This window comes from Hylobates moloch, unplaced genomic scaffold, assembly GCF_009828535.3.
Source record: "Hylobates moloch isolate HMO894 unplaced genomic scaffold, HMol_V3 SCAFFOLD_21, whole genome shotgun sequence".
NCBI classification, from domain to species: Eukaryota; Metazoa; Chordata; class Mammalia; order Primates; family Hylobatidae; genus Hylobates; species Hylobates moloch.
In genome coordinates, this window is record NW_026652296.1 from 28,224,713 (window position 1) to 28,252,665 (window position 27,953).

Here is a 27,953-nt window from a genome sequence, read left to right on the forward strand (position 1 = left end):
ACTCAGCCAGAGTTGGGGAGGTCCCAGCGCTTCTCTCTCCCCTTTGGCAGGGGCAAGGGCCATGTGTGAGGGTCCCCAGAAGATGGGCAGGGGAGCTAGGGAACCAAAGAAGGCCCTCTCCACACACTTGGGGCGCTTCCCCCTTGGGGCCCAGGGCCATGCGGGCCAGCTCCTGCCACAGTTTCCTGCCCCGCACGGGCCAGGTCCTCTAAAGACCCTCGGCTAAGCCCCGGCTGAGGCTTGGGCTTTCTTTTGGGTCTGAACAGGGCTCTGTGCACATCATAGGGTGTGGAGGGAGGATGCCTGAGAGACTTTGTCCAGAGGCACTGTGGTCTGGCATTGCCTTGGGGCTGAACAGCACATCTGTCTGTACTTACGCCGCCACCGGTGGGATGATCTGTTTGATGCAGTCTCCTCCCCAAGTACCATAAGCACCCTGAGAGCCAGGACTGCAGCACCCAGCACAGGGCCCGGCACCGCGCAGGTGCTGGGGTGCTGTTTGTTGAATGAATGAGTGGATGAAAATGAACGAAGGCATGCACAGAGGCAGGTGAGCCAGTGTGCCTCCTGCAGGCCGGGGCTGGCCCGGGTTCCTGACCCGGCAGGCGGGGCCGCTCCTTCCGTTTCCCCTGGATGTGCTTCAGCAGGCCTCTCACTCTGCCCCTTCCTGAGCGGAAAATGTGAGGCCCGCCTGGCCTCCAGAAGGGATGCGTGGGGGCAGGGAGCGGACATTACTCACCTCCTGGGCAGACAGGAAGCCAGCGCCAGGGGAGAGCAGGGGTCTGCTCGCTGGGCCTGCTTCCGCCTTCCGCAGGGTGGGCAGTTGGGGGGTTGCTGAGCAAGAGTCGTGTGGAGCCCTGGCTGGGGCAGGTCAGGGCCTGGTGTGTGCGCCTCTCAGATGAGGCCACTCCTCCAGCCTGGGCCTTGGGACACACTGGGGCTCCCGCACTGTGCAGGCCTGAGTCTGGACAAGGGCTCTGAGGGCCCTTTGGTTCTTCCAGGTTCTTGGCCACTTTAGTCACACCAGCGTTGGCCTTGTGACACACAGGGGTGATGAGCCCTGTCCCCACCTCCCTGGAGGAGTCTGGGGTTTGGTTGAAGCCAAACAGGCACCAGTGTGGGACCCCTGCAGTCTCTCAGCTTGCTGAGGGCAGGAGCCACATCTTTGTAGAAATGTCCCTTATTTCTCCTTTTATTTGAGAAGTATTACAATTATTGTAGGAAAATAAAGGAGAAGGCCAGGTGCGGTGGCTCACTCCTGTAAGCGCAGCATTTTGGGAGGCCGAGGCGGGCGGATCACCTGAGGTCAGGAGTTTGAGACCAGCCTAACCAACGTGGAAAAACCCTGTCTCTACTAAAAATACAAAATTAGCTGGGTGTGGTGGCGCATGCCTAATCCAGCTACTCCGGAGGCTGAGGCAGGAGAATCACTTGAACCTGGGAGGCGGAGGTTGCAGTGAGCCAAGACCGCACCATTGCACTCCAGCCTGAGTAACAAAAGCAAAACTCCATCTAAAAAAAAAAAGAAAGAAAAAGAAAAACAAATAGAAAAATAAAGGAGGAAAAAAGAAAATGAAAAATAATGATGTCTGGGGCCCTATTTTTCTCAGACTTTTCTATGTATCTAAGTAACCAGAGCCTCGTTTTCTTTTCAATGAGGCAGTATTGGCGCCACCTTTTTTCTCATATAGTCATTGGTCTCCCTGACACTGATGTGGGCCAGCCACAGTTCGAAGGTTGTCTAGTCAGCCCAGTGACTGGGGTCCCATTCCTGAGCCTGCTGTGTGCCCAGAGCTATGCATATCGCTGTTCCACAGGGCAGGAAACGTTGTCTCCGAAGGGAAGTAACTTGCCCAGACCACAGGGACTGGGTCTCTCCAGAGCCAGCGTTTTGGCCACTCCTGTGGAAGGACACTCGAGTCTCTGTTTTTCTTTTCTTTTTTTTTTTTTTTTTTTGAGACAGAGTCCCGCTCTGTTGCCCAGGCTGGAGTGCAAATGGCGCAATCTCGGCTCACTGCAACCTCCGCCTTCCAGGTTCAAGCGATTCTCCTGCCTCAGCCTCCCGAGTAGCTGGGATTACAGGCGTGTACCACCACGCCTGACTAATTTTTGTATTTTTAGTATGGCAGGTTGGCTCAAATCTGACCTCCGATCCACCTGCCTCATACAGGCGTGAGCCACCGTGCTTGGCCAAGTCCCTGTTTTTCATTGCTGAAAGTGGCGCCACAGGGCGCCCCTCAGGGCTGGCCCCATGTGGCCTGAGTCTCCTGTCCTGGGCTTTATCCCCAGGCCCGAGCACTGAATAGGTGCTCAACCAATAGCCACTGAGTCACTCTCGGCAGAGATGGGGGATCAGAGAAAGGGCCTGGGAGGAGGTGGCCTGGGAAGCCGGGCAGAGGCGTGGCAGCAGAGGACTGGGAAGGGAGGAGGTGCCCGATGCCAGGATTCAGGGTTTCTTGGGTCACCTGTTTCCAAAAGCTCCTTATGACCCCAAGCTCCAACCAGGAGAGAAGGGCAGAGAGGCCACAGCCAGGCCATCTGGGGAGGGTCTGGCATGGAAGGGTTCTGGGAGGATGGAGTGGTTGGGCCCAATATGTGGTATCCTGTAGGCAGGTCCTGGGCGCTGTGCCATGGATCTGGCCGGCCCTTCCCCGAAGTATGGTCCTGAGCTAGCCGACCCCCCAACTCTGGGCCACAGCTTCTCTCTGTGACATGGCCTGGGGGCTGCAGCCCCTCACCCTGGCATGCCCCCAGGAGCTCTTAGTGAGAAGACTAAGGCTTCCTACCTGCTGGCCCCTGCTGCCCTCGGGTGGGGCCCTCTGCCACCCAGAAATGCAAACTGGGCAGCAGGGCGGGCCTCTGGGGAGCAGGTGTGGTTGCTGAGTGCCCAGGGCTCGGTATTTACAGCAGCAGTGCTGTTGGCCTCTCCTCCTTGGCCCAGCCCCCTCCCCTGGGTGCCTCCTCCCTGGCCTCCAAGAGGTCTGCAGGGAAGTGTGAGGGCGCACAGAGCTCAGATCTTGCTCAGCTCCCTCCTTGCCAGGCAGCCTTGGGCGGGTGCTGACCCCTTGCCGGCCTGGGGGTGATCATCTTGGCCCACCTTGCCAGGTGGTTGAGGACCAGATGTGGACAGCACAGAGGCCCGTCGGGGGCCAGGCTGGGACTGGATGTGGGCGGTCTTCCTCACCTCCCCCAGATTCTCTGAGCCCTGCACGTCACCCCCTTGGTCCAGTCTTGCCTCCTCAGCCAGCCTGGTCTCCCCTGGTCCCCTCCGCCATGGAGGCCTGTGGGACCCTGACCACAGCTTACCTCACAGCCACCCTCAGCAGCATCCCCGCCTCTGCTCTCAGCTCCCAACCACCGCCCGGGTTGTGCTTCTTCGGAAAGGGAGCCAGGCTAGGGGGTCCTTGGTGTCAACCAGACCCAGGCACTCACAACTTGTCCTGAGTCCCTGTCCCTCCCTCCCCACCCACATGCTCCAAGCCCTGTCCAGGGACCCCGAGTTCCCAAGACCCTGCTTCTCAATTTGGCAAACGCCAGACCCATCCCAGGTGCCCACACTGATGGGCAGCTAAGCAGGCAGTGAGGAGTCAGTGCTGCCATCCAAGGAGAAGGTGCCAGGCAGAAGTGTGCCTCTGGCTTCTGGTACTCAGGGTGCCATGGGGTGTCCCCAGCACAGGGTGAAGCCGTTTGAGTGAAGGATCAGGCAGGAGGCCATACGGCTGGCGGGGAAGGAGCTGGTGGGAGTAACGGCCAGGCCACCCGGGCTCAGCGACCATTACCCGAGTTACCCCTGTGCTGCGGCTCCTTCTAGTGTCCTCCTCAGGTGATGCCCACCCTCCCCTGGGCCCATCCCTGGGTCACAGCAGCCCTCTCCCACCAGGGGGCATAGAATTCCAGCCTGCTGCTGCCTCCCCCTGGACCCAACACTCATGGCCAGACGTCTGCCCTGGTCAGTATGCATGGCAGGAGTTGTGGCCCCTGCACCAGCCTCCCTGGGCTGGCCTGTGAAAGGCTTCTCTTGCAGTGGGTTTTTAAGCCAAGCCTTCTCCCCACCACCTGCTCATTATGGCCATGTCCATTGCCCTGACCCTAATTCTCACAGCTGAGGCCAGAAACCAGAACTGGGCCCCATTTTCTGGGTGCAGGTCCCACCCACCCCCACCCCAGGAGCAAGAGCTGTTTGTTCCTCGTCAAGGCTCCAAATACCCACAACAGATGAGCAGGCGGCGGCCTCCTGGCCTCCCCTCCCCCAGGAGCAGAGAGCTGGGGCCCAAGCCTTCCAGGGATTGGCTGTGGGCCACACTGGCAGTCCCGGGTCACAGGAAAGTGTCCATCATCAGCTGGGCCGCAGGCGGCACAGACAATGCTGGGCTGTGCTGGGCCCCGGCCCGCCAAGGGGTGAGAGACGCCGGGAGACAGCACCGAGAGATCCCTTTATCCAGGAGTGGGCAGGGCCTACACAGCCCTGGCCTTGTCCGGGGTGCTGGGGCCTTGGGTCTCCAGAGGCCTGGGGAGGACAAGCTCTGGGGCCTGAGGAGCTGGGAGGTTCACCTACTGAGAAAGTGGGGAGGTGGGCCAGGCGTGGTGGCTCACGCCCGTAATCCCAGCACTTTGGGAGGCTAAGACGGGCGGATCACTTGAGGTCAGGAGTTTGAGACCAGCCTGGCCAATATGGCAAAACCCCACTTCTACTAAAAATACAAAAATTAGCCGGGCATGGTGATGGGTACCTGTAATCCCAGCTACTCAGGAGGCTGAGGCAGGAGAATTGCTTGAACCCAGGAGGTGGAGGTTGCAGTGAGCCAAGATCACACCACCGAAAAAAAAAAAAAAAAAAAAAAAAAAAAAAAAAAAAAAAAAAAAGAATGGAGGTGAAGGTGAGCCTAGGCTGGTGGGGCCATGTGGGGATCAATGCCCTTGCCCTTCGCCACCGCCCCTCAGCCCAGGACACATACAGAGCTCCATCCTGCAGGCTCCTGTGTCAGGCCAGGCCCTCCTGAGGCACCTCCACCGGGAGCCTGTTCAAGGGTGACTTTCCTAGGAACCAGGAAGTGACCAGGCCACGTTGGCGTCATCACCCCCACCTAAGGACTGCAATGCACCGAACCCAGACTGGCTTCCGGGAGAGCTGGAGGAGGGCCTGCAGGGGCTTTGGGGCCCAGGCCCTGCCCCGTGAATCATTCACACATGGTGGCCTGGAGTGGCTCTGTTTGCTCTGAGAACACGGGGAGCAGGCTGTGTGTGTCTCGGCTCGATCTTTGCACGCTGAATTAGTGTTTATTTCTCACCGCCTGTGCTTGGCCTGGAGGACGGGGCCAGGGAGAACACCCACACCCAGGCAGTTCATCCTGGGAGCGCTTCCCCGGGGGCATCAGTGGCCAGTAGGTGTTGGGGGAGGGGCTCTAGGAAGTGGAGCGGTCTGGTAGCAGGGGTAGGGAATTGTCCCACAGTACAGATGGGCAAGTCAAGGCTGGCCTTGGGGGCTCCCAGAATGTCTGAGAGCACTGGGCGGCCTGGGTGGTGCTTTGGGGCTGTCTGGGCGCCTCCACTCATCCCGGGTGATGGGTCGGTGACTTCCCCCTGGAGCCTCTGGTTCCTCCCTGATGTCTGCTGCAGAGGGTGGTTGTGCAAATCAGGCGTGATGAGTTACCCGCCGCCTGACACTCGGGACCTGACGCATAATTGGTGTCCGCCTCCCCCTCCACTGAAGGTGGTGTCTGTCTCCAGGGCCCCACGGCTTGAGCCACCTGTCCCAAGGCCTGAACATCATCTGCAGCTTGGACACCTCTCTAGGGGCCAGGACCCCCAGGGTCTCTGCAGAGAGAAATGATCTCAGTTTTAGGGGAAAATCTAGGTGTGCGACGTCTAATTCATTAGCCAAGGACGGCTACTGAGCCTTGGAAAAGGCTAGTGCAGACAGGTGTGCAATACACGCTGCGTCTCAGTGGCTCCATAGGAAAGAAGAAGGTGAAATATCTCAGCTCTGATAACACGGTATCGACTATTTGTTGAAATGGTACTATTTTGAATATATTGGGTTAAATAAAGTAGATTATTAAAATTGTTTTCACCTGTTTATTTATTACTTTTTAAAATGTGGGTACTAGGGCACTAAAATCCCTCATGTGGCTCACACTCCGTTTCTGTCGGACAGTGCTGCTCCCGACTGTGAGGGCCTAGATTGGCACCTGCCTAAGGAAAGAGTGACCAGAGTTTCAGCAGGAACGCCCGCTGCCTGGGCACTGAGGGGCACACGTAGAGGAGGCGCATGCTGTGGGGGTAGAGGAACTGGCGCCCCGGGGCTGCAAATCAGGGGGCAAGTGTGGCACCCAGATGGGGGGCATGGGCTCTCTGCTCCGTGGCTGGGGCTGGGGCTGGGCCAGGCTGTGTGAACCACAGGGACAGAGCTGGGCGCTCAGGAGGGCAGCTGTGCAGGCAGCCGGGGCCTGAGGGCCACGTGGAGAATGCAGGTGCCCCGTGTGGCCCCATCACCCGGGATGGTAGGGTCCTAGTGTCCCCCATTTGACCCCTGCGCCCCTCCTGCCTTTCCGGAGGAAGAGCTGGGCAGCCTGCCCTGAGCCTGGTGCTCCTTGGAACTCTGCATCATGTAAACACGGCCTGGGCACTGGCCTTTGTCAAAAGCAGGCAGGGGGCCAGCCCTGGGGAGGTGCACGCCTCAAATTCAGAGCAGAGTCAGCACCTGCAGACCACAGCCCAGAGCCCTGCTGTCCACACCTCCCTGGCCATGGTGGGCCGTGGCTCCAGCAGTCTCCCGCCCCCTCCTCCCCCGTCGCCCTGTTGTGTGTGAATTATTGATGCCCCTCCTGTCCCCTGCCTGGCTGCTGCTGTGACAGAGTCTCATGGAGGCGGCACTGCCTCCAGCAGCCACACCTCTGGACACGGAAGGCAGTCTGCACGCAGGGCCTGCTGGCCTCCAGTGGCTGTGTACCTGGTCTGTGGTCCCAGGGATGGTGGGCCTTCCCGTTCTCCAAGCCTAGCCTGGGAGCTGGTGGGAGTCGCCCACCGGGAGAGGGTGCCACTGGCTGTGGGCCCCAGAGCGCGGTGTGGCGATTGGTGGTTCGCACAGAGCTGGGTTTGTGCGGGCTGCGGGGCACTGGCGCCCACATAAGGGCATTGTTTGCTGAGGTAAAAGGGGTTTTTGTCTCCTCCTGGAGACGGGACAGAGGGAGGAACAATTTCCCCCATTCATCACTAATTCCTCCATTTGAATAGCAGCACATTGCCCCATGTTCAAATAGACGGACACGGCAGTCCTTCCCTGCCCGCAGGCATTCTGGGCACAGGTGGTGGGCTCCAGGTCCTGCCCAGATGAAGGAGTCACCCTTTGCCACAGCGGGGAAAGCCTGGTTTTGTGGAAATGCTCAGAGGGGGTGCATCCCAGGCTGCTCCCCCAAGGCCCCTCGGGATGTCTCTGCTGCCCACGCAGCCATGGGCTGGGGGCAGGCCCACCCTGCTGCCATCACGCTGGGCCCCAGCAGGTTGGCCTCAGGGGTGACCCTCCTGGAGGGGCCTCCTGGAAACAGCAAGATGGGGACCAGGTGGGGACAAGAGGTCACCTGGGCACTCTTAGGTTCCACTTCCAGTTCCAGGTGTGGAGGATCCATCTGAGTTTCCCACTGAGCCTCCCAGCTGGAGGCTTGCACCCCGTGAGGCCTGTGTGCTGGGGCTTCGGTGCCCATGGAGCCAGCTGGGTTTCTTCACAGAGTCATAAAGTGCCAGAGCCCAGGAGGGCGTCAGCGGCAACTCCCAGGACTGTAGATAAGAGGAGGCCCAGGAGGTGGCAGTGCCCAAGGTCACCCAGACTGCAGGACCCTACACCCGCACCATCCCTGCCCGGGCCCCACTGCATTCCATCCCAGCATGGGTTTGTGTGCCTGTCTATGTCTCTTTTAAATCAGTTTTTTTTTGAGACAGAGTCTCACTTTGTCGCCAGGCTGAAGTCCAGTGGCGTGATCTTGTCTCACTGCAATCTCCACCTCCTGGGTTCAAGTGATTCTCCTGCCTCAGCCTCCTGAGTAGCTGGGACTACAGGCGTGCACCACCACGCCCAGCTAATTTTTGTATGTTTGGTAGGGACGGGGTTTCACCATGTTGGCCAGGATGATCTCGATCTCTTGACCTCATGATCTGCCTGCCTCTGCCTCCCAAAGTGGTGGGATTACAGATGTGAGCCACTGCACCTGGCCTAAATCTATTTTTTTTTTAGGATTGTGGGAGGCAGAATTCCAATCGGATCAAAACCCAACTGCCTCCAGTCTCTCTGTTCCTTCTTTCCCCAAACAGTGACAGGCGCATTCTCCTGGCCAGGTGCAGTGAGGGGTGGGTGTGAGGGTTGCAGCCAGCCCCTTCTGTGGGCATCAGCCCTCCCGTGGGCACCACCCCCTCCTATGGGTACCAGCCTCCTCAGGACTGAGCTGGGCGTCATGGGGAGGTCCCCATGCAGAGCGATCCCAGCCCCCGGGTCCCATCCCTTGGCCTCTGCCAGGGAGAAGACCCCGGACTACTCAGAGACCAAGCCATTGGTGTGAGCCTGCCTCTAGCCGGCCTAAGCAATAAGGAAATTATTAGCTCCCTCACCAAAACCTCTAGGGCCTTCCTAGGTGGCAGGCACAGATGGATTTCAGGGGATCATCTGTGCCCCCTATCAGCACTGCTTTCCCCAGCGTGGGCCTCTCTGCACCATGGGCCCCACAACCCCAGGTAGAGAGGACCTTCCCAGCCATCACAGCAGGAGTCCCCGCGTGATGTCCTCGGGCCCAGCTTGGTCACACACTATCACCAGTTGCCGTGATGGGCTGACCGGCCAGGCCTGGGGCATGCACTCACCCCAGCAAGCCCAGGAAGACTCAGTTGCCCCCACCAGAGGGAGGGGTGTGATCTAGGGGGCAGCAGGAGCCATCCAGGCCCACCCAATACAGCTGCACCAACTCTGGGTCTCTAGGGCTGGGGCTGCTTCTGTGAAGGCTGGGCACAGGCCAGAGACACAATAAACACAGTAGTACTGCAAGGAGAGGATAAGTGCGTGGAAGAAAGAAGAAATAGGTTTCTTCCAAGCACTTACCCTCTCCTTGCAATACTACTGTGTGGGAGGTGGCCAGGCGCGGTGGCTCACGCCTGTAATCCCAGCACTTTGGGAGGCCGAGGCAGGTGGATCATGAGGTCAGGAGATTGAGACCATCCTGGCTAACACGGTGAAACCCCATCTCTACTAAAAATACAAAAAATTAGCCGGGCATGGTGGCGGGCGCCCGTAGTCCCAGCTACTCAGGAGGCTGAGGCAGGAGAATGGCGTGAACCCAGGAGGCGGAGCTTGCAGCGAGCCGGGATCACGCCACCATACTCCGACCTGAGCGACAGAGCGAGACTCCATCTCAAAAAAAAAAAAAAAAGAAATAGGTAGAGGGGTCAGTGTGCCAGAGTTACCGAGAAGTTGACCTTTACGCAGAGCCCTGGAAGTGAGGGACTGCACCCGGGACAGAGTGGAGCAGGAAGAGGGAACAGCAAGTGCCAAGGCTGGGTCACAGCTGGGGCGGGTGGGTGAGCCATAGGGGCTCGCTGGAAGGGCCTGGTGGGCCCAAAGGAGGGACCTGGCTTCCAGTTGGAATAAACTCAGCCCTTGTGGCTGCAGCCGGCATCAAATCCACTGCTTGTGGGGCCAAGGGACAGGCTGGAGCAACCCCACCCCAAGCAGCACCTCTGCCCCTGCTGGTTCACGAGGCTTCAGCCCTCGCCCCACCGTCCCTGGGATGGCTTCTGCAGAGCTATGGCCCACAGCCGGTGCCATGATGGAGATTGGGGCGGGCAGGGAAGGCTTCCCTGAGGTGGTGGTGCTCGGGTTAGCACAGAAGGGCGAGCAGGAGTCGCCGAGAGTAAGAGACCATGGCTCAGGGGCCAGAAAGCTGGTGACACCCCTTCGAAGCCCCGTCTCCTCTGGAGCCCTCAGGATTGATTTGTCGCTGCCGGAGCATGAGCTCTGAGGGTGGCAGTCGCCCCCATCCCCACGGTGACCCTCTCACTGGGCCCACCTCACATTGTCACAGGCTGGGCTCCGGGATCCCCAAAAGCCCCCGTTGCAGTCTGGGAGAGCCTTGTGTGTCGGCAGTGGGTGAGTTATGATGTGAGAAAATGTGGTGTGCAGGGAATCGGGTTTTCCTTTTGAGCTCCTGCCCCGTTTCGGGCACCATCCGCACCTTAGAACTGTGTTTTACGGCTGTGGGACCCACTCTGAAAGGAAACGGAGGCTCCAGAAGGTGGAGTAGCCTCTTCCAGCCACTCCACGGCTCAAACCTGTGGCCTCCCCAGTCGGCAAAACATGGGCCTCAGGTTGTAGGCAGCCCCCAGAGCATGTCGTGCGGGGGCAGCTGTGTGGGGTGGGGGCTGGCATGCCGGGGCTGCCTGAGCGGAGCTGGGGGTAGGCGAGACCTTGGTGTCACTGGGGAAGGCAGGCTTTTGCCATCCATGTTGTCCCTCTGAGTAGGCTCTGTATGTGCGGCGTGAGAAAATGAGATGATGGCAGATAGAGCCTATGAACTAGGGCGAAGGGGCTGGTTTTGGTCTGGGTTTTTTGTGTGTGGTAAAATGTGTGACATGAAATTTGCCATTTTTAAGTGTACACTCCAGAAGTACCGTTATTCCACAGCTTGTTCATCCCCCAACAGAAACTCTGCACGCTTTAGGTACTAACCGCCCGTTCCCCCAGCCCATGGAGCCTCACTGTACCTTCTGTCTCTGTGAATTTGCCTGTTCCAGATGCTGCGTAGAAGTAGAATCACTGGGTATCCTTGTCCGTCTGGCCTGTTTCCCACAGCCTCGTGTTTTTATCATCCACATTGCAGTGCTTATCCAAACTTCATTCCTTTTCATGGCTGGATACTATTCCATCGTATAAATAGACCACATTTGTGTACCCATTTACTTGTCGAAGTTTTTAAAAATATAAATAATGGGTTGGGCGCAGTGGCTCACGCCTGTCATCCCAGCACTTTGAGAGGCCAAGGTGGGAGGATGGCTTGAGCCTTGGGAGTTCAAGACCAGCCTGGGCAATATAGTGAGACCTCTTCTCTACAAAAAAAGAAAACTTTAAAAATTAGCCGAGGCTGGGCACGGTGGCTCATGCCTGTAATCCCAGCACTTTGGGAGGCCTGGGGTCACGAATTCGAGACCAGCCTGGCCAACATAGTGAAACCCTGTCTCCACTAAAAATACACAAAATTAGCTGAATATGGTGGCGGGCGCCTGTAATCCCAGCAACTTGGGAGGCTGAAGGCAGGAGAATCACTTGAACCTGGGAGGCGGAGGTTGCAGTGAGCCAAGATCACCCCATTGCACTCCAGCCTGGGCAGCAAGAGTGAAACTCCATCTCAAAAAAAAAAAAAAATTAGCCAAGCATCGTGGTGTGCGCTGCTGGGGAGATCGCTTCAGCCCAGGAGGCAGCAGTTGCAGTGAGCCCTAAAGGCACCGCTGCACTCCAGCCTGGGCAACAGAGCAAGAACCTAAAAAAAAAAAAAAAAAAAAAAAAAAGTAAACCATGTAAATCAGTCGCCAATATTTTAAAATCTGTTTACATAATGGTGCAGATTTCTAGTTTCTTCTAACAGCTTGGAACACGTGGCCACACGAGGTCCTAGCACCTGGTGCCTTACGGGTCTTACCCGCCCAACCACTTCCCTGGCCAGACCAGGGTGGCGTCTGAGTGCAGTTAGGGGAGGTTCTGCCCCGGCACTAGTGCCTGTCGATCCCCAGCCAGGCAGCCGGGGGCACAGCCCCGAGGCAAAGGTCTTGGTAGCTGGAGAGTCTGGGCCCCCGTGCCGGGCATCTGACCTGGTAGAGGCTCCAGGAGCACCCTGAGCAGCGTGTCTCTGGACCTCACACCTGGGGAGGGCAAGTCCATCTTCTCGGGAAAACCGGATCGGGAGGTGGGTGATGGAACGATGGGATGTCACCTCTGGGCCTGTGCAGGGTGGGGCACTGCAGCCAGCCTTGGACCTCGTGCCTGTGATGAATGCAGTGACCACTGGCTCACTGTGTGCCAGGCATGATGCCCACTGAGGAGCAGCCCCTCCTTCCAGAGGAGGAATCTAAGGCCCTCCAAGGTCAAGCAAGTGGCCTGTGAGGGTGGTGTCGGCATGTGAAGTCGCACCTGCAAGGTGGGTGAAAGATGGGCCCCCTGCGGCTCATGGGAGCGTGGGTAACCGGCCAGTATGGGTGTCATCCCTGTCCCTCGTGGAGGCCCCTGGTCCTCAGGTGCAGGGGCTTCTCTGGTGACAGGGTCTGTCCTGGTGGGGCAGATGGCCCTCACGATGACCCTGGGCCAGGGGAAGGGAGCATGAGGATCCCTGGCAGGGCCGGGCAGCAAGCTGGGGTTGGAGGCGTGAGTGCCTCCTTCCTAGGGGCAGTGGAGAAAAGTCCCAGCCTGAGGTGGCAGTGTGGAAGCAGACCTTGAAGGCTGGCTGCCATCTGCTCAGCTGGAGGTGTCATGGCAGGCAGATTGCAGAGCCCCAGCACAGGATAGTGAGGCTGGGCTGGGGGACTGCAGAGGTCACAGGACTGAGAGTGCCAGTGGCCATGAGCCAGACTCTTACTCAGCTACAGGAAAGCATGGGACAGGGGAGTGAGGATTAGGCCTGGCTCTCACAGGTGGGATGTGGGTGGCCTGGGCGCTGGAGAGCAGCCAGTAGGGGCTGCATGAGGAGCTGGTCTGGTTCCCGGGTGGAGGACAGTGGGCACCCCCATTCTCACAATTCACCTTCCCTGTTACCCACGAGGCTCAGTAAGGCACATCTGCCCCCCAGGAGGTCTGGCACCTTGGTTGCAGTCATTACTTTGTTTCCAGGCCAGTGCTCAGTAGGTGCTCAGTAAAAATGCTGGGGAATGTGTTCGCTCCAGACTGGGTGCAAGTAGGCTGTGGGGGTCCTGGGGACAGCCAGCGTGGGCCAGGGCTCCGAGGATGCAGCCAGTGAGGGGCAGCTATGGGCGGGCTTTGAGCAGAGCCCGGAGCCGCCCTGCGGGAGGATGGAGGGAGTGATGAAGCTAGGCTGCCCGGAGGAGGACAGGACGCCTGGCCCAGGGGACCTGCTGCAGCCGAGGGGGAGGGGTGCACTGCACCGCCGTGGCCTCCCATCCCCCTCTGCCCGGCCTGGCTGCATGATGGGCAGCCTGGACCCGCCCCCGGGCAGCCGGGAGGCCAGCAATTGGTTGGGGCACTAGAGCCGCTCGGTCGCCATGGGGACGCTCTGGAGGTGCGCGTGCCCAGTGCCCAGCACCGGGGACTAAATCTTCATAATCTGCCGGCTGGGAGGGTGGGGGTGGGGTCCGGCGTGACCCTGGCCTGGGGGAAGGGGCGGCAGGGCTCGCTGTGACCACCCCTCCCCCACCCACTCTGGGTGCAGGTGCGGAGCCTCCAGGGTCACCCGTGCGTCCCCGGGACCCTCGCGGGTGCTCACCTGACAGTGACCCCGGGAGTTCCCCTGCAGCTTCAGCCTCTGCCGTCTCAGCTGAGCAAGCAGGAGGCCGGGGCTGGGGCTGGGGCTGGGGCTGGGGCTGGGTGCGCAGAGAGGCCTGGAATGTATCTGGAACTGCCTGGTCCCCCGGTTAAAGTTTCCTCCCCGGCGCCCGCAGGCTGGCGGTGCCGCGCTCTTCGCGGCAGGGGGCGCCCTCGCAGTGCTTTGCCGGGGCCGCCCACCCTGAGACGCCGGGCAGGCCCACTGGGGGCCGCGTGCAGACCCTAGACCTTGCAGTCCCGGCTTGGCACGTCCCAGGCCATGGGGCCTGCACAGAGCGCGGATCCAGGGGCCACCGTGCCTGTGCCTAGGCTGCCAGGGCTGGGCTGGGCTTGCTTGCAGGAGGGAGTGAAGGGCTGGAGGTCACAGTAGAGCCATCCTTCCTGCCTCGGGCAGAGGAAGGGAACATTTGAGGGCCCACTGTGGGCAGGGGCTCTGAAAGCTCGAAGATGCAAGGCAGTGCCCGGCAGCAGGAGCAGGTGGGTGGGAGGTGCGGTCCTGGGAGCTGGGGAGAAGGGAGAGCCTGGCCGGGCTTCGAGGGTCTCCAGGGCCCTCTGGCAGGCCACTCACTCCCAAACCCTTGGAGCTGGGCCTTCCTTAAGCCTGGACATAACGCTTGCGAGTTTGGGGTGCAGGAAGACCCTCCATGCCCTGCACAGCCCTGCCTGGCCACTCCCCTCCTGATGGCCCCTCTATTCTGGCAGAGGGGACCCTGTGGCTGCCTCAGCTAAGGCTGTGGGCTGGGGCAAGTTGCCTCTGAGGTGGGGTAGCAGCACTCACCCCCACCCAGGGACACTCATGAGGAGGACACAGGGTGGGATACTCCGAGGTGGCTGCAGTGGCCACAGTGCCTGGGATGGGGCCTCACACCCAGGCCTGTCATTCCAGATGACTCCTCCTCTGAGAGTGGCAGCGGCAATGGCTCCTCCACCCTGAACCCATCCACGTCGAGCAGCACGCAGGGCGACCCTGCCTTCCCCGAGATGAATGGCAACGGCGCCGTGGCCCCCATGGACTTCACCACGGCCGCTGAGGATCAGCCCATCAACCTGTGTGACAAGCTCCCGCCGGCCACGGCACTTGGCACACCCTCCTACCCCTCCGATGGCTGCGGTGCCGACGGGCTGCGGAGCCGCGTCAAATACGGGGTGAAGACCACCCCTGAGGTGTGTGGGGCTGGGAGCTGAGTCCATTTCTTTCTGTAAAGGGCTGTCGAGAGGCAAGAATGAAATTGTATATGCCCAGAGCTTAGCTGGAGCCAGCCCATGTGTGTGACACCAAGCCAGGGTGGTGGCTGTGGCTGGTATGCCATCGGGTTCCTGGTGAAGCTCTGGAATGGGAGATGGCTTGGAGTGTGCCCCCAAGCCAGGCCCCCTTCTCCGAGCCTGTGAAGTGGAGCTGACGGCCCCTGCCTTGGTAGAGGTATTAGATGGATATGCATCCCCACAACCCATCCCCCTCCCCCAGAACAGCATCTGCTGTGGAAAACAGCAAGTGGCCACTTTCGGCACAGCCAGGTATGAGGCCTCCCACTGCCTGGTTTCTCTGCGTGCCTGTCCCCATTTTATAGGTCGTGCAAAAAAAGGGCGAGGGCCCAGGGATGTGGGCAGTGGAACTCCTCTTTTGACCAGGCTGATGGACGGTGGTAAGGGTGGGCACAGTAGGTACCCCTACCAGTGGGCTTCCCCCCTGCTTCCTGGGGCCTCCCCCACACTTCCACAAGCTGCCTCCGGGCCACTAAGGTTTCCTGCAGTAGTGCCTCTTCTCCAACCTGGGCCCAGGGGCCAGAGGTGCCTTCCTGGAGCTTACACCTCTGGACAGGTTCTTCTTCCTCCCTGGGCCTGTTTTCTCTTCTGCAGAGAGAGTGGAGTAGGTGCTAGTGCCTGCCTCAGTTGGAATGTCTCATGGGGACATTCTGTACCGTGGGCTCAGTGCTGAGTTGTTGCTATGTGTCTAGCGCAGGTGGCTGGGAACAGGTTCTGGCCAGAGCAGGCTTTGCCTGGGTCCAAGGGACAGGCATAGCTGCTGTTCCATGGAGGGGGTGAGTTGTGTTCAGCAGCCATTGCCACTGTGGCCACAGGGTACATGGGGGGCCCAAGGAAGTGAGATGAGAGCAGGAACGCCACCAGCAGCTCCTATCTTAGTCTTTTCTCCATCTGTCTGCCCTGGCCCTGGCTCAGGGCTTGGCTGAGTGGTGTGGGTATGTGGCTTGCCTGGGGCCGCACGGCCAGTTATGGTAGCCAGCAGGGTCCCTCGGCATCCTGCCCCCATCCAAGTCTGTATGTGGATGAAGAGACAGGCACCAAGCCAGTGTCCCTAGGGGACCAACCCCTGCGGGCCTGTTCCCAGGGAGAGAGGCCTGGCAGGGGTTGTGCTGTGGGACCAGGTGCCAGGTAATGCACTTCTTCCTGGATTTGCTCCTCAGTGAGTGCTGTTCCCCTCCAGGCTGTGCCATGGCCATGCTGCCACATCACAGGGTCTGACCATGCAGCCGCCTGCTCCCTGAGCCTGCCTTACCTGCTAGATGCCAGCCTCCTTGAGGGCAGGGACAGTGTCCCTAGGCTACTGCCAGTCAGGATCTGAATGAGTAGTTAGGACACATTGAAGGCACAAACTTTCCAAAAGGCAACATTGGTCCTCAGCCGTCCCAGAGCAGTGCCCCGAGGCAGGGGCAGGAGACAGGTGGTGTGGGAGCTGAGCCATGAAGGATGAGAAGATGGAGGAGGCATGGAGGAAAAGAGGGAGCTGCCTCTAAGGAGAGATGGGTGAGGGGCTTGTCCAGGGAGAAACTCGTGGTGGGAGCACAGGGCTGGAGCCCTTCTCTACTGGAGGACAGGAAGACTGCTGGGGGAGGCTGGATCTGGTTCCCTCTCCCTTTCTGCCCACATATTCTCAAGGGGCCACTGTGTTGTCCTGGTGGGGGTGCAGACAGGAGAAGGCCAGCTCAGGAGCTGCAAGAACGCATCCTGCTTAATGGACCTGTCGCCTTGGCTGGCTACCTCGCCCAGCCCATCTGTTCCTCCTCCCGACAGACAGCATGCTCGTTGCTTTGGTGACAGCTCGGTTGTCAACTTGGGGTTGCAGCCCCTTGGGGATCAGGGAGGAAAACCCCAGAGCCAAAATATATCTTGGCACAAGAAGAGGCTGGCGGGTGGTGGGAGTCCTTTCCGTGTCTGCCTTTCCCCTGCACACATGGCAGGTCCTGGTGTTGGCCTCTGCTGAGGAAACAGCTGACACCCTCCTAAGCGCTCGGCAGCCCCAGGAGTCAGGTCTCTGCATACACTATTGCAGTCGGTCCTCCCTGCGGCAGCCCAGGGAGGGAGGTGGTAGCATTGCTGTCCCCATTGCACAGATGAAGGGAGCAGAAAAGGGGAGTGACTTGCTCAGGGCCTCGCAGCTGTGGCTCTCGTGGCAGCAGGGCATGCGTGCCACCCTGGTCCCCAAGCTCACCGCCTGTAGGAGACCCAGCAAGGGCATGAGCAGCTGCTTGGCCCAACCCTGTGCCTCTTGCCCTCCTTTTAGTCCCCCCCCTACAGCTCTGGGAGCTACGATTCCATCAAGACTGAGGTCAGCGGCTGCCCTGAGGACCTGACAGTGGGCCGGGCCCCGACGGCAGATGATGACGACGATGACCACGATGACCATGAGGACAATGACAAGATGAACGACTCTGAAGGCATGGACCCTGAGCGTCTTAAGGCCTTCAATGTGAGCACCGGCTGGAAACAGGTGGGGTGGGATGGGGGCAAGGCCAGGGCCAGCCCTTCCCATGGCCCGTGTCTCCACAGATGTTTGTGCGTCTCTTTGTGGACGAGAACCTGGACCGCATGGTGCCCATCTCCAAGCAGCCCAAGGAGAAGATCCAGGCCATCATCGAGTCCTGCAGCCGGCAGTTCCCCGAGTTCCAGGAGCGGGCCCGCAAGCGCATCCGCACGTACCTCAAGTCCTGCCGTCGCATGAAGAAGAACGGCATGGAGATGGTGAGTCCCCCTCCCTGGCCCACACTTTCCCTCGGCACCACCACTGACCTCCTGCCACACTCCCAGGATGCCCGGGCCCCTCACCCAGGGTCTTCCCAGGAGCCCTGGAAGCAAGTACCATAATCCCTGGTTTGCAAATGAGGGAACTAAGGCCCAGAAAGGTCACACAGCTCCGTAGACTGAGGTGCTGGAGCCCAAACCCCACCCTGTGCCACCCACCCCTAGGGCAGGGTCTCTGCACAAGCCCAGGGCCCCCATGAGCCCCATGCTAGCTCCATCCCCGTTCTGCCTGTAGACCAGACCCACGCCACCCCATCTGACCTCGGCCATGGCAGAAAACATCCTGGCAGCTGCCTGTGAGAGCGAGACGAGAAAGGCAGCCAAGCGGATGCGTCTAGAGATCTACCAGTCCTCACAGGTACCTGCCACTGCAGCCACTACAGGGGCCGCTCCTGGGCAGCCAGGGAGGGCAGGCCTCATATGGGTGTGGACTGAGGGACCTGTGATGGGTGCAGTCAGGAGAGGGGCAGAGGGGGAACAGGAGGGCAAAGACAAGGAGAGGAGGTGGGTGGAGGTCAGGTGTGGTGTTCTCAGAGGTCCTCAGACCTCATACGGAAGCCTGGACTTCATCCGGAGATCAGAGGGCCCTGATCAAATATGCTGACGGGCAGATGAGCAGAGTTGGGGAAAGCCCCCGGGGGGAAAGTGGCCGGGGGAGGGGACAGATGGAATCCCACAGGTCAAACCACAGCACTGGGTCCCAAGAGTCCTGGGGCCGCAGCATTTATCCACCTTGTGTCCAGGGATGGTAGTTGGGGCCAGCTGCCCCTTGGTTTCCCCAGCGCCCCCCTCTCCCCTCTGCAGGATGAGCCCATAGCCCTGGACAAGCAGCACTCGCGGGACTCCACAGCCATCACCCACTCCACCTACTCACTGCCAGCCTCCTCCTACTCCCAGGACCCTGTGTACGCCAATGGCGGCCTCAACTACAGTTACCGCGGGTACGGGGCCTTGAGCAGCAACCTGCAGCCCCCTGCCTCCCTCCAAACAGGAAACCACAGTAATGGTGAGTCGGGGGAGGCCTGGGCTCTGGCTCCCTGACCAGCACCCAGCTGGGTCTGCAGAGCAGCCCTGGGCAGGGGAAAGGGTAGAGGGAAGCAGAGGCCAGTGATGGAAAGGGGCTGCCTCACAGCATAGGGAGCAGGAGGGGCGGCTCTGGCACCCTCCCACTTCATCGTCTTAGCTGGTCCTTAGATTGGAAGGCGAAGGAGACTTAGTTGGTTAAAGCAAAAACCTACCGCCCCCTTCTCACCGCCAGTGACGCTTACTCCAACACTTCCCACCTTCACTACCAGCGCCTCTCACTAGTTCCACTCCCCCAGGGCCCCTGTGGGTGCGGAGTCCCAGCCAAGGGCCTGTTCTTGACCTGAGTTGAATCTCCACAGCCCCATCTCACCCACAGCGACCGAGGCTCAGTGAGACAGCTGCTGGCCCGGCCCAGCTGTGGCCCCGCTGGCCTGCAGGGCGGCTCCCTCCCCAGGCCTCCGCTCAGGGCCGGCCTTGTGAGGTGAAAGCGTTTCTCACCTGGGTGCTGGGCCTCCGTTCTTGCCCCTGCACTCATGGAGCCTACATCTGAGACACCCGGGGTGATGGTGCACACCTGCTCCCTCGCTCCGCTCCTGTAGCTGGGTGATTCAGTAGGTGCTTTTCCGGTAACTTCCCAGGCTACTCTGCGCAGATGGGGCACAGACCATTAGAGGAGACAGCCCCCGAAGAGACAGAGGCTTCCTCATGGAGTCAGGTGCTGCCGTGAGCACGAACTGGAGTGGGGAACCTCAGACCCCTTTACTGTGAGGCCAAGGGAAGCAGGGGAGGAGTGGGATCAGCCTGGTGGGTCACAGGACCTCTTGGGCCAGGCACTCGGGTTGTGTTGTGTGTGCAGAAGGAGCCCCTGCTAGGTTTTAAGCACAGAAGGGCTGTGAATTGTGTGGTCTGTGTCATTCTGTCTGCCCTTGTAAGAAGCTTTGAATGGGGAGAGCAGGAGGCAGAAGCCGCGTGCTTTGGGGGTCGTTCAGAAGCCAGGGAATGAAGGGAGGAATTGAGGAACTTGAGTAGGTTGGAGAAAGGTGCCACCTGTAAGCTGGGGAAACCCTGGTGCAAGGTCTTGGCTGAATATGCCTGAGGATTCCCTAAGCCCCCGTCCTTGGCTGCAGGAGACCCCTCACTGTTCCTGGGCAGCAAGGGAGAGAGCTAGTCCCCACCCATGGCAGGAAGCCCAGGCTGCCTCCACTCGCCTTGACCCCCCACCCCCCAGAACCAGGAAGTGTATGCAGGTCCCTGGAAGATTCCTGCCTGGGCTTAACTCCTCATCCCTTCCTAATGCCTCTTAACCTAAAATAAGAGGCCGCCTGGCCCTAATCCCTGAAGCTAAGGCCAGAGTGGGCAGCATGGTGAGAGGTGGAGTGGCTGTCCTAGGCGGGCTCCTTTCATTCCAGGAAGAAAAGCTCTGCCCTCCCTACACATGGGGGTCTGGGGCCCAGCAGGTGAGGTGAGGGTGGTCTGGGGCCTGCTCCCTCTTAGCAGCAGGCGATGGTGACAAGCCTCTACCTGGTGTCCACCCAGCATGACCTATCTCAGGGCTGCGACTGCCAAGTTCCCCTGACCCTCCTAAGGGCCTCTCATGGTGGGGCTGAGCCTGCTTCATGCCTGTCCGTTCACACCTGCCCAAGAGGCACAAACAGCAGCCAGAGGATGATTCTTCCAGGGAGGCAGCTGGCTCTGCCCTTGTGCATCCTGGGGTCTAAGTCTCCCATCTGTGAATACCCTGGTTCCTTCATGGTGGGTGGGAAGGCCACTGAAGCAGAAATCTGGTCATTTACCTCCTTGCCTGGGGCAGCACCTGTCCTGGAGCACTAGTACCTCATTTGAAGAACATTGTTTAAATCCTCCAGCAGTTGAAGGAAGGCGACAGGCAGCCGCATGGTCGCAGGGCCACCCAGCCCCACTGGCCTCCCCAGCCTCAGCCTTTCAAGTGATTGTTCAATCAGTTTGGTACCTCGGCCGGGCAGTCGTATTAATGGCTCAGAGCTCCTCACTTTGCTCATTACGTTGTCATCTGGGGATGCAAATCAGCTTAGATAGAATCAGGCTGGGCCTGTCTTGCCTGGGGTGCTGGGTAACTCATGCTCACTCCTATCCCTCTACCCACCATACGGCAGTCACTCGGCAACCTGAGCATCTGCCTGTAACCAGAGTCTGCATGGAGATGTCTCCAGATCAGATCGGCTGCAGGAAACAGGGACCTTCTCCTTTCCAAGCCTCAGCTACAGCCCAGGAGAGAAGGGAGGAAGCTCTGAGCACAGGCATGAACAGGATAGCACTTGGGGAGAGGAGAAAAGAAAGGAACCGGGGCCACTGCTCATGTTGACTATGCCAGGAGGCTCTGGCCACTCCCAAGCATGATGCAGAGGGGACCGGAACCACCCTAGAGGGAACCAGACCCTCTCCTCCCCATCCCTCTGGGTCCAGCCCCTGCAATATCCAGAAGTTAGCAGAGGTACTCCTGTTCCAAGCTTCTTAGTCCCGCATTGTGACAACACCTTGGGAGTCGGTCACCTGTTTGGCTGCTGTTTCCAGACACAGCCCCAACCCCTTCCCCGTGTTTGATTTTAACAGACTCAACTGTTTCCTTAACTCTCAATTCCAAGGACACTGTTTAGAAAATAGTTCCTAGGACCTCCTCCTTGGTGTCCACATTCTCTGGCCGGAGAGGAAATAACCCCATGTGACAAACTGTCCCATCTTAGACTCCAGCTTCCTTCCCCATTTGGGGGCTGCACCAGCTTCCTTTTAGCAGCAGTCAGGTTTCCATAGTTTATCCCAAGATGTTACTTCCAGTCTGGATACCTCCCGTGCCAAGAGCTTGTCCATCTCTCTTCATAGCAGCATAAAAACTGCCATGGAGACGCAATCATGAGCGAATGTGGCCATCAGAACCTTCAGGGTAGTTGGGGGAGCCTCACACCCCCGTGGAAGATAAAGCTGTGGGGAAGGGACTCCAGGGGGAGGGCAGAGAACAGAGAAGCTGACCTGGCTGCATCAGAGAAGGCTTCCCAGGGGAAGCGGCAGCTCTGCCCGCACCTGCCCAGATTCTCTCTTCTTTGGCTGTTTCTTGGCTGAACACCTTGCAGAATGCTTTTCAAATTCCAGGAGCTTCCAGGTCTCCTGGGAGCCCATTCAGAAAGCCCTGAAACCTGTTTGGAAGCCCTTCCCTACTGGGCCAGTCTAGGCAGTCAGGCCTCCTGCTGGCTGAGAAGGAGCCTCAGCCTGTGCTGAGTGTTTCACAACTGGCATCTCAGCTTCTGCTCAACAACTGGCATCTCAGCTTCTGCTCACAGGAGCCGCCTAGTTTTGGCAGATGAGGGCTCTGAGGCCCAGAGAAGTTAAAGAATTTGCCAATGAAGTAGCAGGGCAGGACCTGAATCCACACTTGCCCGACTCTAAAGCCAGGAGCTTCTTGGGAAAGGCCAAGAGAGGACAAGGCCTGGCAGTCCCCTCCCCAACACACACACCCCTAGTGTGTTTTAAAAGATGGCAGGCTCCCTCTTTGCCATCATCATCCGAGGACAAAGGGCAGGCAGTTTCTCCAGAAGCGAGTCTGAGTCTTGTCCTGATGGTTCCGGCCCACACTCCCTCGTATCCCAGCAGCATGAACCCTTCACCTCACTTAGGCACAGGACTCCTCCCAGGAGGGGGGGTTTGAGGTGCTGAGGCTTAGCAGAAAGAGGCTTCACACACCCAGCCCCTTCCTCCATCCACTGGCTGCCATGGTCCCTCCTGGGGGACCTGCAGTTATGGCCTGGCCGGTCTGGCCTGTACCTCTTCCCCCAGACAACCGGGGCAGCTGGCCTCTCTCCAGCTGGACAGAAGCCCCTTTCTTGTCTGGGTACACAGATGTTTCTTCTCCTGGCCTTTTGTGGCTCGACTCTCAACTCCTCCTGGGCTTTCCCCACACGCATCTCTCAGGTGTGTTGGGCCCTTGCCTACCTGCAGTCTCCTGCACACCAGCTCCCCTTCCAGCCTCGATGTCTGGGCTGAGGAAGAGCACACAGATGGGTGCTGCTCCTTTAGGAATGCTGGCAGAGGCTTTCTTTTAGCACTTGTCCCACAGTTCCTCAATGGAAGTAGTATTTCCCATTCCCAAGCTCTGCTCACCACACTGAGGAGAGGCAGATCTTAGGAGTTCCTTTGCCCCAAGGCCTCCTCTTCCTCACCTAAAACCAGATCTTTGCAAGATCATCCTGAGGATTCTCTGAGAACCCTGTCATCCGCAGGCCCATTCTAAGCACTAGGGATAGAGCCATCAGGGAGATGGACCAGAGCCACGGACTCCAGTGCCCAACTCACAGTGGGCACTGGGCCATAGGTTATGACAGCGCCAAGGAAGGTACACCTCCCAGATGCCAGGCAGGGTGGCTGCTCCAGTCTCACCCTACTTCCCTCTCCACAGGGCCCACGGACCTCAGCATGAAAGGCGGGGCCTCTACCACCTCCACCACCCCCACGCCCACCCCCTCCAGCACCAGCACCAGCAGGCCCGTGCCCACCGCTCAGCTCAGCCCCACAGAGATCAGCGCCGTGCGGCAGCTCATCGCGGGCTACCGGGAGTCTGCTGCCTTCCTGCTGCGCTCTGCAGATGAACTGGAAAACCTCATCCTACAGCAGAACTGACCCCACTGGCACCTGGAGCGCACTGCCCTAGGGAAGGAGGCTATCCCAGCCTGGACCCGGCTTCCTGCCTCACCAGTTGGTACATTTTGTTTTTGAAAGAGGTGGGATCCAAAAGAGCTGTTTCTAGCCACACTCCAAGCACCTGAGACTTTGGGCACAAGGACACTTTTTTTTTTGGAATCTCACCACACGGGTGCTCTGACCTGCTTGGAAGAGGCCAACGGGGCAGCTCTGGAAGGGTTGGGGGCTCCCCTGACAAGGCGCTGGGGCTGCAGCTCTGTTTAGAATCACCTTCGTGGACCCTGATGTTAGAATCCCACCCCCAGATAATTACCTTTCAAGTCTTAGGTGAGCAGAATTGCATATTTATTGAGAAAAACAAAGTGGACCCTTTCTTCCTCTCCCCTTAGTAATTTATTTTTCTGAAAATGGATTCTTTTGTGTTTGTACAGATTGCTAGTCTGTGTCTGTCTGATCAGAAGGATGTATCCCCATACCTAACATTCCATATCACTACACTGATGTGGGCTGGGGCCAGTAGGGGCAGGGCGGGTGCCAGGCTGGCTGTTCCTCTGCGTGCCTGGCGCACCCTGTGGCTGCTATCCCTTGGCCAGGCCATCCTGTTGCAGATCCCAGTGCTGCCACAGGGACACCACCAGGCACCTCCCTAGGCACCAAGCAGGAGGACCTCACCCGCACCCATGGCAAAGCAAAACAAAAGAGGCACCCTGACCCCATTCTACAGAAGCCCCAGTCCATGGTCACCTGTATTCTACCTCACACTCCAGCGTGGGCTTTTTCCAGGATGTGCCCTGAGCCTGTTCTGAACAGCTGTCACCCCAACTCCCCAACACAATGTGTCTGCCTGGGAGGTAAGTCCAGACTGGGTGTCCAGGAGCTGGAACCCAGAGAGCGTCCTGTCCCTAACCAGCCACTGCAGTCCTCCAGCTCTGGCCCTCAGCTGCTTGACAGGACGGACTGCTGGGAGATGGCAGCCGGTTGGCAGGGCCCTTGCCCTCACACCCCGCTGCCAGGAGCCAGGTCTGAACTTCTGTGCACAGGCCTGGGCCCGCAGACTCCTGCCACAGACTCCTGCCAAGAGGGGCCACTTCTTCAGGGTGAGCCTCGGCTGTCAGGCAGCTGTGAGTTCCAGGGCGGACTGTAGCTCCCATCCCCTTGCGCCATGTTTGGAGTAAAGGGATCAGTGGAAGTGGAGGAGCCACTTGGGTTCTCCTAAGACCAGCCCTTCTGGAGGGGCCAGTCCTGGAAGAAACCCATAATCCCTGGAGTGTGAAAAAGGGCAAAAAGAAAAAGCTGGCCTGGTTTCCTTCCTCCCTGATAGGCACTTCCTCTTGCTCAGTGCAATACCTACCAGTGCTGCTAAACCAGGGATTCGCCCAGACCTCAGCAGGCCCCCAAGGGCCTCTCCATGCAACACTCCGTAGCCATGACAGCAGCTCTCTGCTGCCCGCCCCTGCCCAGAGCTGGCAGAAGCCCTCTGTTGCCTTTCCTCCCTCAGAGCAGAGAGGCCCCAGGGGAGCCAGGGCCGAGTGGATCCTAGGATGGCCACGGAGAGCCACTCGCTCCCAGAACAGGCACCCCTTCGCAAACCAGCTTTTCTGCAGCCAATTGCCTGTTGCAGCTGTGGCCACTGCCTCCTAGCACTGTGGCAGACTCCCCACAAGGAGGGATGGGGAGGGGGCACCAGTGAGGATGCCCCATCCTGCCTCAGGTCCAGAACTCTGAAAGGTAGGGTGCCCACCCCGTGCTTACTTCCGGCCCCTAGCGGTTAGGGGTGGTCGTTATCTCTCAAGTGGCCTCCAACACCCCATCCAGCCACACCACCTCTGCCTTCCATCTGACCAATCCCCAGGCCTCTGGTCAGGGCCAGGACACCTGAGACTCACCCTTAGCACAGCACAACCTCCAGTGCCCAAGGCCTCTCCCACACCCCAGCCATCCACACATCCAGCCCCACCTGCTCAGTACTACTCCCCTCAACATTTGAATTCGTGTAAATATTTATTTTTGTGTGTGAACAATACTACAAAGTAATCAGTAAGATCTTTTGCAAAATGTTACCCCAGGCAATTTGTGAAAATCTTAATGTTAAAACCTGGCAGAGACAATCGCCACCCTAGAATTCCTGGTATCAGTTACTTAACATGTCACTTGTCCCAGAGGCAGTACCCAAGCTAGACATGAACCGTTTGCATTTCTTGGCAGACAGGAGTGAGAAAGACTGGGGAAGGGGCTCCCTCCCCCTACCCACACAAGGATTAGATCTAAAGATCAGCATAAGTTACAGTTTGAAGTCACGTTTTTCTGAGTTCAAGCTGTTGGAACTGACCACCCTCCAGCCTGCCTTAGTACTGCGGCAAGAGCGTAGGTTCAATGTGTTTTCAAGAGAAAGGAAAGAATATGTTGTTAAAGTCCACTGGGCCTCCCAGGACCCTCCAGGGCAATGGATTTCATCATGTCGACCCCACCTCTTGGGTGGGCTCCTCCTTCCCAGTGAAACTACACCTGAAGCCCTGGAGACGGCAGAATCAGGAGCAAGTTTCTGCATGGAAACAGGATTCCATTTAGCTGGCTCAGTCAGGGAACTTGTTCTGTTTTGCTTTTGTTTTAAAAGATGCAGCTTCAACCCCTTCCCCCTACTCCTGACTTGGAGGGCACCAAAGAGCTGGTTCTGATGAACTAAGCTCGCTGCTGTCTCACCCTCACCAGAGGGACTGTCTTCTCCCAAAGGAGCCCCCAAAGCCCTGTCCCACAGCCATTTAAAAATCTTCTGAAGGGCCTCAGGGCACAAAGTAATCATTTGGGATGCTAAGTTAAAAAGGAAATGCAGAAGTAGGATACTCCAATTCCAGAGTCTTTGCAGGGGGCTAATCCCACAAGGGTAGCATCACAGAAGTGGGCATTGGTCTTAGTGGTGGATCATCAGGTAGGCAAGTGATAGTGTGTGTAACCCATCTGAAATTCATCTTACCGTCACCACTCTTACAAAGGACAGTTTATTCCCAAGGACAGTGCTGACGGGGAGGGGGACAGGCAGGGAGTTAGGAGGGTTTTCGAGGATTTCAAACAGGTGGAACCCATCCATCCCTATTCCCAAGGGCCACTTACAACTCCAAGGGTGGTTGCAGGATTAACTACCAGTTCATTTTCAAAATGCTGCTTTGAACTCAGAGGGTTGATACTTTTAATTTGTAATTTTTTGTAAAACTTTTTACAAAATAGTAAAGTATTTCACCAGAATACCAGTTTCAATCCGTCCATGGTCTGATTTTTATATAATTTAGTGGTGCTTTAGAAACTTTGTTTTTGTTGTTTCTGAGCTAAACAGCTCAATTCTTTTTCGCCTGTATCTACCTAAGACCAATGTGAACCTTTGTATTTTTGCTCCTAATTTTGGACTCAGTGAAAGTGTACTGTTTACATGTACAGATGCCCCCAGTCCCTGTGTGTTCTGCAAGACTTGCTCTTGAGGAGGAAGATGCACCTCACTAAGCTCATCTGCTTAGCAAAGCCACAAACAAAAACCTCTCACTTTTTACCTACGTTTCCACCTAAAAATACAACAAAAAACCTACACCACGTAGAACTCAGATTGGCTGAAAAACACCTTCCACCTGGTACATGGCCCATATGCCTCGATTATGTGGTCTATTTAGGAGAAGGAGTCAGAAGAGAGACCTCCTATTGGCTGCTGGTGGGTAACTGCATGGACAGAGGAAAAGGGAAGGCAGGACTTTGCTGCAGAGCTGTGGGATGAATGTAGTTCTTCCCTGGGCAGCCTGGGAGTGGGAAGGTCAGAATGACTCATGTGGCCTTCAGGATCAAGCCAACCAGGATTTAGGGACAACACAAGAGGTCTTTAGCCCTCTGGCGTAATTTAGACATGTTTTGGAAGAGTAGGAGCTCCATATCTGAGATGAGATTTAAGACTTTCAGTGCAGATAGTACAAGCCATTTCTTCAGGGTTCCTCTGGGGGCAGCTCCTTCATGAGGTCCCACCTCCGGGGAGGGGCACAGGGCTCTAGATAGTAAGCACTTAAGGCAAACAGTGGATGGCACCAACTTTTAAAGGTGACTCTATTAATCAATGGCTTCACCTCTAAATTATATTTTTACAGATATGCACCTATGCAACTTAACGTGGCTCTTCTAAGCAGGTGAGGACTTCCTCCTCAATGCTCTCTATAAAAATTATTTGTGTTCTATATAGTGAGTTTTACCAGTAAATGTGGCTTAATATTTTAATTCTTAGAATGTGTCTTCTCTACGTGATGCGACTAAATTCTGTTTTGTTTGTGGAATGACTAGCACAGGCCGACTCCCTCTCTCCCTCACTTAACAAAAGACCAATGAGCTGTTAATCGAGCTGTTATCTCCATGGTATTACTTGCTAAATGCACTGATTTCTTAAGTATGTGGAATCCTTTTCCTTTTGAATCTGTATATCATATATAAGACTGAATCTACTTAATAAACACTGAACAACAAACGGAATGCTCTGCTTCCACTGTGTCCTATCAACAGCAGCACTACCTGCCACTTCTCATCCTTCCTCATCTAGTTGGGCACCGAAACATCTTTCTACTAGTAGATTCCACCTTTTCCTAGCCAATAATATGGCACACAGAAGGTCCTCAGTACATTTTCTAGAACAAATAAACCTGTTGATTCCAGCACCTCATCTGTTAGGGAAGGAAATGAA

At 57.7% G+C, this 27,953-nt stretch overlaps 1 protein-coding gene across 5 annotated transcripts in view; it reads left to right on the forward strand.

Annotated features, from left to right (window-relative positions):
- Positions 1 to 27,745, forward strand: part of NOL4L (nucleolar protein 4 like) — a 142,870-nt gene extending 115,125 nt beyond the window's left edge. For 3 of the 5 annotated variants that reach the window (XM_032142171.2, XM_058432875.1, XM_032142172.2), the window contains 6 exons: positions 14,409 to 14,686; positions 17,043 to 17,228; positions 17,309 to 17,500; positions 17,796 to 17,918; positions 18,365 to 18,566; positions 23,010 to 27,745. In XM_032142171.2, the coding sequence (XP_031998062.1) occupies positions 14,409 to 14,686; positions 17,043 to 17,228; positions 17,309 to 17,500; positions 17,796 to 17,918; positions 18,365 to 18,566; positions 23,010 to 23,230 (1,202 nt within the window). In that variant the 3' untranslated portion in view covers positions 23,231 to 27,745. Of the gene's footprint in view, positions 1 to 14,408; positions 14,687 to 17,042; positions 17,229 to 17,308; positions 17,501 to 17,795; positions 17,919 to 18,364; positions 18,567 to 19,224; positions 19,302 to 23,009 lie in introns of all 5 variants that reach the window. The other 2 variants (XM_058432874.1, XM_058432876.1) reach the window with 2 other exon arrangements.
- The last annotated feature ends 208 nt before the right edge of the window (positions 27,746 to 27,953 follow it).